The following is a 14,049-nucleotide window of genomic DNA, read 5'->3' on the forward strand; positions in this document are numbered from 1 at the left end:
CAAGTACAAGATCTGAGTACTTCTACTTTTACTCAAGAACAAGATCTGAGTACTTCTACTTTTACTCAAGTACAAGATCTGAGTACTTCTACTTTTACTCAAGAACAAGATCTGAGTACTTCTACTTTTACTGAAGTACAAGATCTGAGTACTTCTGCTTTAACTCAAGTACAAGATCTGAGTACTTCTACTTTTACTGAAGTACAAGATCTGAGTACTTCTACTTTAACTCAAGTACAAGATCTGAGTACTTCTACTTTTACTCAAGTACAAGATCTGAGTACTTCTACTTTTACTAAAGTACAATATATGAGTACTTCTACTTTTACTCAAGTACAAGTTCTGAGTACTTCTACTTTTACTGAAGTACAAGATCTGAGTACTTCTGCTTTAACTCAAGTACAAGATCTGAGTACTTCTACTTTTACTGAAGTACAAGATCTGAGTACTTCTGCTTTAACTCAAGTACAAGATCTGAGTACTTCTACTTTTACTGAAGTACAAGATCTGAGTACTTCTACTTTAACTCAAGTACAAGATCTGAGTACTTCTACTTTTACTCAAGTACAAGATCTGAGTACTTCTACTTTTACTAAAGTACAATATATGAGTACTTCTACTTTTACTCAAGTACAAGTTCTGAGTACTTCTACTTTTACTCAAGTACAAGATCTGAGTACTTCTACTTTTACTGAAGTACAAGATCTGAGTACTTCTGCTTTAACTCAAGTACAAGATCTGAGTACTTCTACTTTTACTCAAGTACAAGTTCTGAGTACTTCTACTTTTACTAAAATACAAGTTCTGAGTACTTCTACTTTTACTCAAGTACAAGATCTGAGTACTTCTACTTTTACTGAAGTACAAGATCTGAGTACTTCTACTTTTACTAAAGTACAATATATGAGTACTTCTACTTTTACTCAAGTACAAGTTCTGAGTACTTCTACTTTAACTCAAGTACAAGATCTGAGTACTTCTACTTTTACTCAAGTACAAGATCTGAGTACTTCTACTTTTACTGAAGTACAAGATCTGAGTACTTCTACTTTTACTCAAGTACAAGTTCTGAGTACTTCTACTTTTACTCAAGTACAAGTTCTGAGTATTTCTACTTTTACTCAAGTACAAGTTCTGAGTACTTCTACTTTTACTAAAATACGAGTTCTGAGTACTTCTACTTTTACTAAAGTACAATATATGAATACTTCTGCTTTTGCTCAAGTACAATATATGAATACTTCTGCTTTAGCTCAAGTGTAAGATCTGAATACTTGTACACAACGTAACGAGAGCCATCGTGTCCCCCTGTTGCTCTCCAGCCCGATGCCCGGGGCCTTTGACGCGTCCAGGCGACGGCGTTCGGATGGAGACGGAGATGGAAAACGATCTGTGGAACATTTCCTCCACAAACTTCACCCTCCGGAGGAAGGACTCGAACCTGGCTCTCCAGTGGGGCCTCGCCGTGACTCTGACTCTCATAACGCTCGCCACGACGCTCTCCAACGCCTTCGTCATCGCCACCATCTATCAGTCCAGAAAGCTCCACACGCCGGCGAATGTTCTCATCGCCTCGCTGGCCGTCACCGACCTCCTGGTGTCCATGTTGGTGATGCCGATCAGCGCTCTGTACACGGTGAGCGCCTCGTGGACGCTGGGCCAGGCGGTGTGCGACATCTGGCTGTCCTCAGACATCACCTGCTGCACCGCCTCCATCCTGCACCTGTGCGTCATCGCGCTGGATCGATACTGGGCCATCACCGACGCCGTGGACTACTCCAAGAAGCGCACGATGGGGCGAGCGGCCGGGATGATCGCCACCGCCTGGGTCATCGCCATCTCCATCTCCCTGCCTCCTTTCTTCTGGCGCCAGGTGAGTGTGAAGAAGTACACATCCTTCACTCAAGTAGAAGTACACACATCCTTCACTCAAGTAGAAGTACACATCCTTCACTCAAGTGGAAGTACACACATCCTTTACTCAAGTAGAAGTACACAGTTCCTTTACTCAAGTAGAAGTACACATCCTTCACTCAAGTGGAAGTACACACATCCTTTACTCAAGTAGAAGTACACACATCCTTCACTCAAGTAGAAGTACACATCCTTCACTCAAGTGGAAGTACACACATCCTTTACTCAAGTAGAAGTACACAGTTCCTTTACTCAAGTAGAAGTACACATCCTTCACTCAAGTGGAAGTACACACATCCTTTACTCAAGTAGAAGTACACACATCCTTCACTCAAGTAGAAGTACACACATCCTTCACTCAAGTAGAAGTACACATCCTTCACTCAAGTGGAAGTACACACATCCTTTACTCAAGTAGAAGTACACACATCCTTCACTCAAGTAGAAGTACACATCCTTCACTCAAGTGGAAGTACACACATCCTTCACTCAAGTAGAAGTACACACATCCTTCACTCAAGTAGAAGTACACACATCCTTCACTCAAGTAGAAGTACACATCCTTCACTCAAGTAGAAGTACACACATCCTTCACTCAAGTAGAAGTACACATCCTTCACTCAAGTAGAAGTACACACATCCTTTACTCAAGTAGAAGTACACAGTTCCTTTACTCAAGTAGAAGTACACATCCTTCACTCAAGTAGAAGTACACACATCCTTCACTCAAGTAGAAGTACACATCCTTCACTCAAGTAGAAGTACACATCCTTCACTCAAGTAGAAGTACACATCCTTCACTCAAGTAGAAGTACACAGTTCCTTTACTCAAGTAGAAGTACACACATTCTTTACTCAAGTAGAAGTACACACATCCTTCACTCAAGTAGAAGTACACAGTTTCTTTACTCAAGTAGAAGTACACTGTTCCTTTACTCAAGTAGAAGTACACACATCCTTTACTCAAGTAGAAGTACACAGTTCCTTTACTCAAGTAGAAGTACACACATCCTTTACTCAAGTAGAAGTACACAGTTCCTTTAGTCAAGTAGAAGTACACACATCCTTCACTCAAGTAGAAGTACACAGTTCCTTTACTCAAGTAGAAGTACACACATCCTTCACTCAAGTAGAAGTACACAGTTCCTTTACTCAAGTAGAAGTACACACATCCTTCACTCAAGTAGAAGTACACACATCCTTCACTCAAGTAGAAGTACACATCCTTCACTCAAGTAGAAGTACACACATCCTTCACTCAAGTAGAAGTACACATCCTTCACTCAAGTGGAAGTACACACATCCTTTACTCAAGTAGAAGTACACACATCCTTTACTCAAGTAGAAGTACACATCCTTCACTCAAGTAGAAGTACACACATCCTTCACTCAAGTAGAAGTACACATCCTTCACTCAAGTAGAAGTACACATCCTTCACTCAAGTAGAAGTACACATCCTTCACTCAAGTAGAAGTACACATCCTTCACTCAGGTAGAAGTACACATCCTTCACTCAAGTAGAAGTACACACATCCTTTACTCAAGTAGAAGTACACATCCTTCACTCAAGTAGAAGTACACATCCTTCACTCAAGTAGAAGTACACACATCCTTCACTCAAGTAGAAGTACACATCCTTCACTCAAGTAGAAGTACACATCCTTCACTCAAGTGGAAGTACACACATCCTTTACTCAAGTAGAAGTACACACATCCTTTACTCAAGTAGAAGTACACATCCTTCACTCAAGTAGAAGTACACATCCTTCACTCAAGTAGAAGTACACATCCTTCACTCAAGTAGAAGTACACACATCCTTTACTCAAGTAGAAGTACACAGTTCCTTTACTCAAGTAGAAGTACACATCCTTCACTCAAGTAGAAGTACACACATCCTTCACTCAAGTAGAAGTACACATCCTTCACTCAAGTAGAAGTACACATCCTTCACTCAAGTAGAAGTACACATCCTTCACTCAAGTAGAAGTACACAGTTCCTTTACTCAAGTAGAAGTACACACATTCTTTACTCAAGTAGAAGTACACACATCCTTCACTCAAGTAGAAGTACACAGTTCCTTTACTCAAGTAGAAGTACACTGTTCCTTTACTCAAGTAGAAGTACACACATCCTTTACTCAAGTAGAAGTACACAGTTCCTTTACTCAAGTAGAAGTACACACATCCTTTACTCAAGTAGAAGTACACAGTTCCTTTAGTCAAGTAGAAGTACACACATCCTTCACTCAAGTAGAAGTACACAGTTCCTTTACTCAAGTAGAAGTACACACATCCTTCACTCAAGTAGAAGTACACAGTTCCTTTACTCAAGTAGAAGTACACACATCCTTCACTCAAGTAGAAGTACACACATCCTTCACTCAAGTAGAAGTACACATCCTTCACTCAAGTAGAAGTACACAGTTCCTTCACTCAAGTAGAAGTACACAGTTCCTTTACTCAAGTAGAAGTACACAGTTCCTTTACTCAAGTAGAAGTACACAGTTCCTTTACTCAAGTAGAAGTATACATCCTTCACTCAAGCACACAGTTCCTTTACTCAAGTAGAAGTATACATCCTTCACTCAAGCACACAGTTCCTTTACTCAAGTAGAAGTACACATCCTTCACTCAAGTAGAAGTACACATCCTTCACTCAAGTAGAAGTACACATCCTTCACTCAAGTAGACGTACACATCCTTCACTAAAGTAGAAGTACACACATCCTTCACTCAAGTAGAAGTACACCGTTCCTTTACTCAAGTAGAAGTACACAGTTCCTTTACTCAAGTAGAAGTACACACATCCTTCACTCAAGTAGAAGTACACAGTTCCTTTACTCAAGTAGAAGTACACATTTCCTTTACTCAAGTAGAAGTACACACATCCTTCACTCAAGTAGTGGGTTCAATAAGTGAGAAGTAGAAAGTACAGGTATTTGGGTTCAACATGTAAGAAGTAGAAAGTACAGGTATTTGAGTTGAACATGTAAGAAGTAGAAAGTACAGGTATTTGTGTTCAACATGTAAGAAGTAGAAAGTACAGGTATTTGAGTTCAACATGTAAGAAGTAGAAAGTACAGGTATTTGGGTTCAACATGTAAGAAGTAGAAAGTACAGGTATTTGAGTTCAACATGTAAGAAGTAGAAAGTACAGGTATTTGTGTTCAACATGTAAGAAGTAGAAAGTACAGGTATTTGTGTTCAACATGAGAGAAGTAGAAAGTACAGGTATTTGTTTTCAACAAGTAAGAATTAGAAAGTACAGGTATTTGATTTCAACATGTAAGAAGTAGAAAGTACAGGTATTTGTGTTCAACATGTAAGAAGTAGAAAGTACAGGTATTTGAGTTCAACATGTAGGAAGTAGAAAGTACAGGTATTTGTGTTCAACATGTAAGAAGTAGAAAGTACAGGTATTTGAGTTCAACATGTAAGAAGTAGAAAGTACAGGTATTTGTGTTCAACATGTAAGAAGTAGAAAGTACAGGTATTTGAGTTCAACATGTAAGAAGTAGCAAGTACAGGTATTTGTGTTCAACATGTAAGAAGTAGAAAGTACAGGTATTTGAGTTCAACATGTAAGAAGTAGAAAGTACAGGTATTTGAGTTCAACATGTAGGAAGTAGAAAGTACAGGTATTTGTGTTCAACATGTAAGAAGTAGAAAGTACAGGTATTTGAGTTCAACATGTAAGAAGTAGAAAGTACAGGTATTTTTGTTCAACATGTAAGAAGTAGAAAGTACAGGTATTTGAGTTCAACATGTAAGAAGTAGAAAGTACAGGTATTTGAGTTCAACATGTAAGAAGTAGAAAGTACAGGTATTTTTGTTCAACATGTAAGAAGTAGAAAGTACAGGTATTTGAGTTCAACATGTGAGAAGTAGAAAGTACAGGTATTTGAGTTCAACATGAGAGAAGTAGAAAGTACAGGTATTTGTGTTCAACATGTAAGAAGTAGAAAGTACAGGTATTTGAGTTCAACATGTGAGAAGTAGAAAGTACAGGTATTTGAGTTCAACATGAGAGAAGTAGAAAGTACAGGTATTTGAGTTCAACATGAGAGAAGTAGAAAGTACAGGTATTTGTGTTCAACATGTAAGAAGTAGAAAGTACAGGTATTTGAGTTCAACATGTAAGAAGTAGAAAGTACAGGTATTTGTGTTCAACAAGTAAGAAGTAGAAAGTACAGGTATTTGAGTTCAACATGTAAGAAGTAGAAAGTACAGGTATTTGTTTTCAACAAGTAAGAATTAGAAAGTACAGGTATTTGAGTTCAACATGTAAGAAGTAGAAAGTACAGGTATTTGTGTTCAACATGAGAGAAGTAGAAAGTACAGGTATTTGAGTTCAACATGTAAGAAGTAGAAAGTACAGGTATTTGAGTTCAAAATGTAAGAAGTTGAAAGTACAGGTATTTGTGTTCAACATGTGAGAAGTAGAAAGTACAGGTATTTGAGTTCAAAATGTAAGAAGTAGAAAGTACAGGTATTTGTGTTCAACATGTAAGAAGTAGAAAGTACAGGTATTTGTGTTCAACATGTAAGAAGTAGAAAGTACAGGTATTTGGATTCAAAATGAGAGAAGTAGAAAGTACAGGTATTTGTGTTCAACATGTAAGAAGTAGAAAGTACAGGTATTTGAGTTCAACATGTAAGAAGTAGAAAGTACAGGTATTTGAGTTCAACATGAGAGAAGTAGAAAGTACAGGTATTTGGGTTCAACATGAGAGAAGTAGAAAGTACAGGTATTTGTGTTCAACATGTAAGAAGTAGAAAGTACAGGTATTTGAGTTCAACATGTGAGAAGTAGAAAGTACAGGTATTTGTGTTCAACATGTAAGAAGTAGAAAGTACAGGTATTTGAGTTCAACATGTAAGAAGTAGAAAGTACAGGTATTTGAGTTCAACATGTGAGAAGTAGAAAGTACAGGTATTTGGGTTCAACATGTAAGAAGTAGAAAGTACAGGTATTTGTGTTCAAAGTGTAAGAAGTAGAAAGTACAGGTATTTGAGTTCAACATGTAAGAAGTAGAAAGTACAGGTATTTGGGTTCAACATGTAAGAAGTAGAAAGTACAGGTATTTGTGTTCAAAGTGTAAGAAGTAGAAAGTACAGGTATTTGAGTTCAACATGTAAGAAGTAGAAAGTACAGGTATTTGGGTTCAACATGTAAGAAGTAGAAAGTACAGGTATTTGGGTTCAACATGTAAGAAGTAGAAAGTACAGGTATTTGTGTTCAAAGTGTAAGAAGTAGAAAGTACAGGTATTTGTGTTCAACATGAAAGAAGTAGAAAGTACAGGTATTTGTGTTCAACATGAGAGAAGTAGAAAGTACAGGTATTTGTGTTCAACATGTAAGAAGTAGAAAGTACAGGTATTTGAGTTCAACATGTAAGAAGTAGAAAGTACAGGTATTTGAGTTCAACATGTGAGAAGTAGAAAGTACAGGTATTTGAGTTCAACATGTGAGAAGTAGAAAGTACAGGTATTTGAGTTCAACATGAGAGAAGTAGAAAGTACAGGTATTTGAGTTCAACATGTAAGAAGTAGAAAGTACAGGTATTTGAGTTCAACATGTAAGAAGTAGAAAGTACAGGTATTTGAGTTCAACATGAGAGAAGTAGAAAGTACAGGTATTTGAGTTCAACATGTAAGAAGTAGAAAGTACAGGTATTTGAGTTCAACATGTGAGAATTAGAAAGTACAGGTATTTGAGTTCAACATGAGAGAAGTAGAAAGTACAGGTATTTGAGTTCAACATGTGAGAAGTAGAAAGTACAGGTATTTGTGTTCAACATGTAAGAAGTAGAAAGTACAGGTATTTGTGAAGTATTTGTACTCCACTACTTCCCACCTCTGGTCTCAAATATATACAAATATATATAAAACATGTCTATGATGTGTTTTGCTCAAAACACCAAACAGATCATGCACTTTAGAAATCCCTCATATCTATTTCAGCCCTGTTACTGAAGTGCTGATTCTGGGTCAGTAGCTTTAAATGTGAACCCGATATGTCGTCATGACGCAGCAAATCTGGATCAGCTCCGTTGTTCCCCGTTTTAGAGATGTGGGTACGGAGGAAAAGAGAGAGGGGTTATTTCTGACACTTTGAGAGTCTCCTGACACACCGGGGACACACCGGGGACACACCGGGGACACACGGGGGACACACCGGGGAGACACTGGAGACACACCGGGGGGACACTGGAGACACACCGGGGAGAAACACAGGGGACACACCGGGGAGACACCGGACACACACGTGGGACACACCGGAGACACACGGGACACACACACCGGACACACACACCGGACACACACCGGACATACACACCGGACACACACTGGACATACACACCGGGGGGGGACACCGGACACACACCGGGGAGACACACCGTGGACACACACCGGACACACACCGGGGAGACACACACCGGGGAGACACGGGAGACACACCGGGGACACACACCGGGGACACACACCGGGGACACACGGGGGACACACGGGGGACACACGGGGGACACACAGGGGACACGCAGGGGACACACCGGGGACACATATTAGAGAAGACATCAGAAAGTGCACGTTGACAGCAGACCTGACGCCGTGTGATCCCTCCCCCTGTGACACCGGGGACACACGGGGGACACACCGGGGACACACCGGAGACACACCGGGGAGACACACCGGGGAGACACACCGTGGACACACGGGGGACACACCGGGGACACATATTAGAGAAGACATCAGAACGTGCATGTTGACAGCGGACCTGACGCCGTGTGATCCCCCCCTGCAGGTGAAGGTGGAGGAGGAGGTGACGAGCTGTAACGTCAACACGGACCACATCTTCTACACCATCTACTCCACCTTCGGGGCGTTCTACATCCCGACGCTGCTGCTCATCGCGCTCTACGGGCGGATCTACGTGGAAGCCCGGAAGCTAATCCTCAAGCAGTCGAGCAACAACAAGAAGCCCGGGAAGAGACTCACGTCGGCCCACCTCATCACGGACTCTCCCGGGTCGGTGGCCTCCAGCACGTCTCTGACCTACGGGACGAACGGCGCCTCGTCCTGCGACACGTCCGTGCATCAAGTGAAGGTCACGGTGTCCGACGCGCTGCTGGAGAAGAAGAGAATCTCCGCGGCCCGCGAGCGGAAAGCCACCAAGACTCTGGGCATCATTCTGGGCGCGTACATCGTGTGCTGGCTGCCGTTCTTCATCTACACCCTGGTCGTGTCCGCCTGCGAGTCCTGTTTCCACCCGGGGCTTTTCGACATCTTCACCTGGCTGGGGTACCTCAACTCTCTGATCAACCCCATCATCTACACCATGTCGAACGAGGACTTTAAACGCGCCTTCCACAAACTGATCCGGCTCAGGTGCTGCCGGGCGTGAAAGCAGCCACCCTCTGAGACAACTGACACGAGGTCGTCCAATGGGTGCGTCGAGCAGCTTACGAAGACAAGGCATTGCACGAAAGAGAAATTAAAAGACTTGGAATAAACAATCCAAAATGTAAACATCTCAAATAGAAATAAAATAGCATTAAAAAAGTAATGTGGAAATAAAGACTTGGGAGTTTAAGTCCAAGAGAAGCTGAAATGAAATGTATGATGTCAACAAATTGAAGTCAGCGTTTCAGTGGCGGCCATCTTTGCAGGAGAGCTCGTGCGGCAGCGTTTCCCGGTTTTGCCAACAATCAGGAAGTACGCGTGGAATATAAATACCGTTTTTGCTCGTGCACGGAAACACCTCAACGGGGGTAAGATGTCTAACATCTGTGTCGAATACACATTATCTAAAGATCATGTGTTGCTTTTGTAATTGTGGGAATAATTATAACATATATTATTATATTAAACTAAATTGATGGCACGTTCCTATTCCTACACTCTGAGTACTTCTACTCTTACTCAAGTACTAGATCTGAGTACTTCTACTCTTACTCAAGTACTAGATCTGAGTACTTCCACTTTTACTCTAGTACAAGATCTGAATACTTCTACTTTTACTCAAGTACAAGACCTGAGTACTTCTACTTTTACTCAAGTACATGATCTGAGTACTTCTACTCTTACTCAAGTACAAGATCTGAGTACTTCTACTCTTACTAAAGTACAATATATGAGTACTTCTAATTTAACTCAAGTACAAGTTCTGAGTACTTCTACTTTTACTCAAGTACAAGATCTGAGTACTTCTACTTTTACTCAAGTACAAGATCAGAATACTTCTACTTTTACTCAAGTACAAGATCCGAGTACTTCTACTTTTACTTAAGTACAAGATCTGAGTACTTCTACTTTACTCAAGAACAAGATCTGAGTACTTCTACTTTTACTCAAGTACATGATCTGAGTACTTCTTCCACCTCTGCTAGCGACCATGTTTACTTTTGATTTAAAAGATGACGCCTCCTCCGCCCGCTGTCCACGTTGCGTTCGCTAGTATCTTCAAAGATGGCCGCCTTGTTGTTGTTGACGTCCCATTCCCATAATGCAGTATTTCCCCTGAGGACGCCGACATGTACAATGGATGGACCTGCCTCCGATGGCACCACTGGATTAAAACGCTGACCTTGTGACGCTGCAGGCGGATGTTTGAGCGCGCCGTGGAGCAGATGCTAATGTTGCTAGATGCTAATGTTGCTAACGGAGGAAGCCCACAGACTGTCTTTGCCATAATGAGTTTGAGAGTCAACAGTCGTTGGCTTGTAAGCACAAACAGATTAGCGCTAAGCTAACAACGAGCCCCACGGGCAAAAAATAAGATGTGTGTTTGTTTCCCCGTCTCAATAAGGGGAAGTTCTGGTGCCTACAACGAGTTTCTGTTCCTCAGGTGTGCCTGGCCTCGATGGAAACCAGAGGATTTCAGTTTGAGAAAGACACACAGGTTCCGCCAGTGTTTGTGTTTTCATTTTTTGTTGTTGAGTTATTTTGCTAATGGATTAATCCAAATGATTGGTATAAAATGTCAGAAAATAGAAAAAAGGCTTTCATTGTCTTGTTTTTGTCAATGCGAAACCCAAAGAGAGTCAATAATACGATATAAAACTGAGAAATCTCACTTAAAAACAGCATTTTCTGACATTTCTGTGCAAGGATTAATCGATTAATCAAAAACATAATAATAAGGGATTATGTTTTCTGTGGATCAGCTTTAGTCGACTTTAAACAAGGCTCCAAACCGAGTGTAAATCCCTGTGAATGTTGCTCAGAGAAACCTGTAAGATAGTGAGGGAATGAAGAGCCAGTATTGTGAAATCTACCAGACCTCTCGTTAAGGATTTTTTAATTGTTAATATTAGCTTTGATGTTCCATTTCATGTCAGGCTAAACAAATGCAACTCCAAATCCAGAGGGACAGGGTTCCTACGGCCATTTCTTATTTATTTGTATGTGTAAAGCCTCTGGGGAAATGTCATGGTATTCTGATCAAACCCAGCATTTATCCTCCCATCAAACCGGCTAAATGTCAAGCTTTAGCTGATCCTCGAAAAGGAATATGTTTAGGGGGATACATCACGCTGTAGAAAGTCCCTTTGCTTACAGGTTTTCAGGGAAAGATGTTAAAAAAACTGTAAAAAAGACAACCAACAAAACATAGAAATCTTCAGGGTTGAACTGGGTTAAGTAATTGGCGTAATACCTCGACTGTGGGAGCTTTACAACCTGAAATGATACACAAATGGTGAGTGAATATTACCATTATGCAATTAGCATCAACATAATTGGATTTTCATTTGTTTTTACGCCAAAAAACGTGTTAAATTGAAGAGCTTTACAGTCATTTGCTCTTGCCATTGAGGAGAAAGCATTTGGCTATCATGTAAGGCAATAACATTACAAACAATATTATTTAAATGTTAAAATAACGTTAATATAGAGGGAATACGGTTTTGAAAGCTTTGGGATTGCTGGCTATGACGAGTGCAATTTTCTCTAAAGAAATTCAGAAATCTCAACAATACGGTTGGAAGAGAACCTGTAGGAACCCTGTCCCGTCAATGTATAGGAATCATTTTGGAAATTAAGTTTATTCGCTTTCTTGCTGAGAAATATACGTGACAATGGATACTACTCCTCTATCTCTGGCGCCTACATTTCCCATCATGCAACTCAGCTGCTGACATCAATGGAGAATGTTTATCATCATAGACTCCCTATGGAGACATTAGAAGCTTTGTATGGCTATTAAAACATGTTTAATAATTTTAACAGCATAAAAACAACCTGAAGAACCTTATTAAATATAGAGCTACAGACAGTTATCCTAGCTTAGCATAATGACTGGAAACAAAGGGAAACAGCTAGCATGACTCTGTACAACGTTTTAAAAAGGAGGTGGAATTGCAAACCCCTCTAAAGGTCAGTAACTTAAACATATCTCCACGTTTGAATCTGTACACAAATGTAAACAACAACAAAAAGTGAAGTTACACCACGTAACTCCACGTAAAACCAAACAAAGACATTTTATTTCATGTTCAAATTTTGCACGAATTAAACAAATTAGTTCATTGTTTGGGCTTCGTAATCATTTTGAGCCACATTTCAAACTTTGGACAGAGCGAGGTTAGCTATTGTTCCCTGTTTCCAATTGTAATGCTAAGCTACACTAAGCTCATATGATCTGCGAAGCTAAGCTAAGCTAACTGCCTGCTAGCTCTAGCGCTATACTTAACATACCGAGTGGTGTAAATCATGAATCTGAAAGCCTTTACACACCTGGAGCGTATCAAATACACAATAAGAACATTTTGTTTTTGTGACGATTAAATGTTGAGCTTTTATTGTGAAAAGCTATAAAGGAAGTGGATCTGATTTCCTTTGTCACGTCTGAAGGAAGTAAATAAATGTTCTGTCTTAGTTTGGACTACATAACGTTGGCTTTGTTGTTTGAAAATCCTTTTAAATACAATCTTTATGCACAACGTCATTGGTTGATGCTTTTATGTTATTATGTGGAAGCTCCAAAAACACATTACAACAAATGTTCGCAGTGTAATATTGAAAGCATTTATTACTAAAGCAACAGTTTGAGTGCGATTTTAGACAAATAAAGACGCCCTCGGTGTGTAAAGTCGTACGTCTCAGCAAGAGAGCGAAATGAAAGCTTATTCACAAATATAACCGACAAAACAACATGCATTTGTTATCAAAATGAAAAGGGAAAAACTGTCTGGGAATTCAAAACGCTGCTACAAAAAAGCTGCAGGGAGTTTGTTGCAGAAACCAAACCAAAAGACAGGAAGTCCTGCTGCTGTGTGAGTGTTCTTCAGCGTTCCTTCCTGATGCCGTGTTGGATGTCTGAGCCAAAAGACTCTGACGGAAAGCCTCTCTGTGTACAGTACCGTCTGTCAATCCAGAGGAAATTGCATTTCATTCTGCTGTAAAACGCTTCTGCACACATGGGCGATGCGCCGCTCCGAAGAATGAAATCCAACCTGCTTGGAGCACAAAAAAAGCACTGCTGCTGTTGTGAAAACTGAACAAAAATATCAATAAAAAAGGTCTATGGTATCACGAGGTCGACGCTACTTTGCCCGCGGTCTCATTTCTCTCATCAAATGCCTTTATATTGTGAATCTGGGGGAACGCAGAGGTGGTACAAGTACACACATCCTTTACTCAAGTAGAAGTACTGACTAAACTTCTTCACTCAAGTAAAAGTAAAGAAGTATGGGCTTTGAAGTACCCATAGCTAGCAGCTGTTTTAAAGAGCACCTGACCTCCCTTTATATTAATAGAACAATAATGTCATCAGGGCCGGCCCTAGACTTTTGGGGGCCCTGAGCGAGCTTTGGCTCGGGGGCCCCCCTCACTCTAGCGCGTTCTCACTACACACAACACGGAACCAGCTTTTGTCTTATGATGTTAGCATAAGCACACATATTGTATAAATAAGCATGTGAACACTGTGGACCTAACCTCCTCTAGTGGGGTCCTCATCTCCGCTAGGGGGGGGGTCCTCACCTCCTCTAGGGGGGTCCGGGGGCATGCTCCCCAGGAAGATTATCTTTTTAAATGTTGAAGTTAAAAGCATCAATCTGGTGCACTTTGAGAGCAAAATGATCTATGGCTACATCTCTCAACACCCATATGAAACAGAACTGGAAGCAGA

The 14,049-nt window shown here is 40.6% G+C and overlaps 1 protein-coding gene across 1 annotated transcript in view; it reads left to right on the top strand.

Annotated features, from left to right (window-relative positions):
* Positions 1-13,567, top strand: part of LOC117443105 (5-hydroxytryptamine receptor 1B-like) — a 17,141-nt gene extending 3,574 nt beyond the window's left edge. Inside the window, exons 2-3 of the mRNA XM_034079047.2 lie at positions 1,323-1,873; positions 8,722-13,567. Coding sequence (XP_033934938.1) covers positions 1,367-1,873; positions 8,722-9,321 — 1,107 coding nt within the window. The 5' untranslated portion in view covers positions 1,323-1,366 and the 3' untranslated portion in view covers positions 9,322-13,567. The remainder of the gene's footprint in view (positions 1-1,322; positions 1,874-8,721) is intronic.
* Positions 13,568-14,049: the final 482 nt, after the last annotated feature.

The sequence above is a fragment of the Pseudochaenichthys georgianus genome, unplaced genomic scaffold, assembly GCF_902827115.2.
Source record: "Pseudochaenichthys georgianus unplaced genomic scaffold, fPseGeo1.2 scaffold_537_arrow_ctg1, whole genome shotgun sequence".
NCBI classification, from domain to species: domain Eukaryota; kingdom Metazoa; phylum Chordata; class Actinopteri; order Perciformes; family Channichthyidae; genus Pseudochaenichthys; species Pseudochaenichthys georgianus.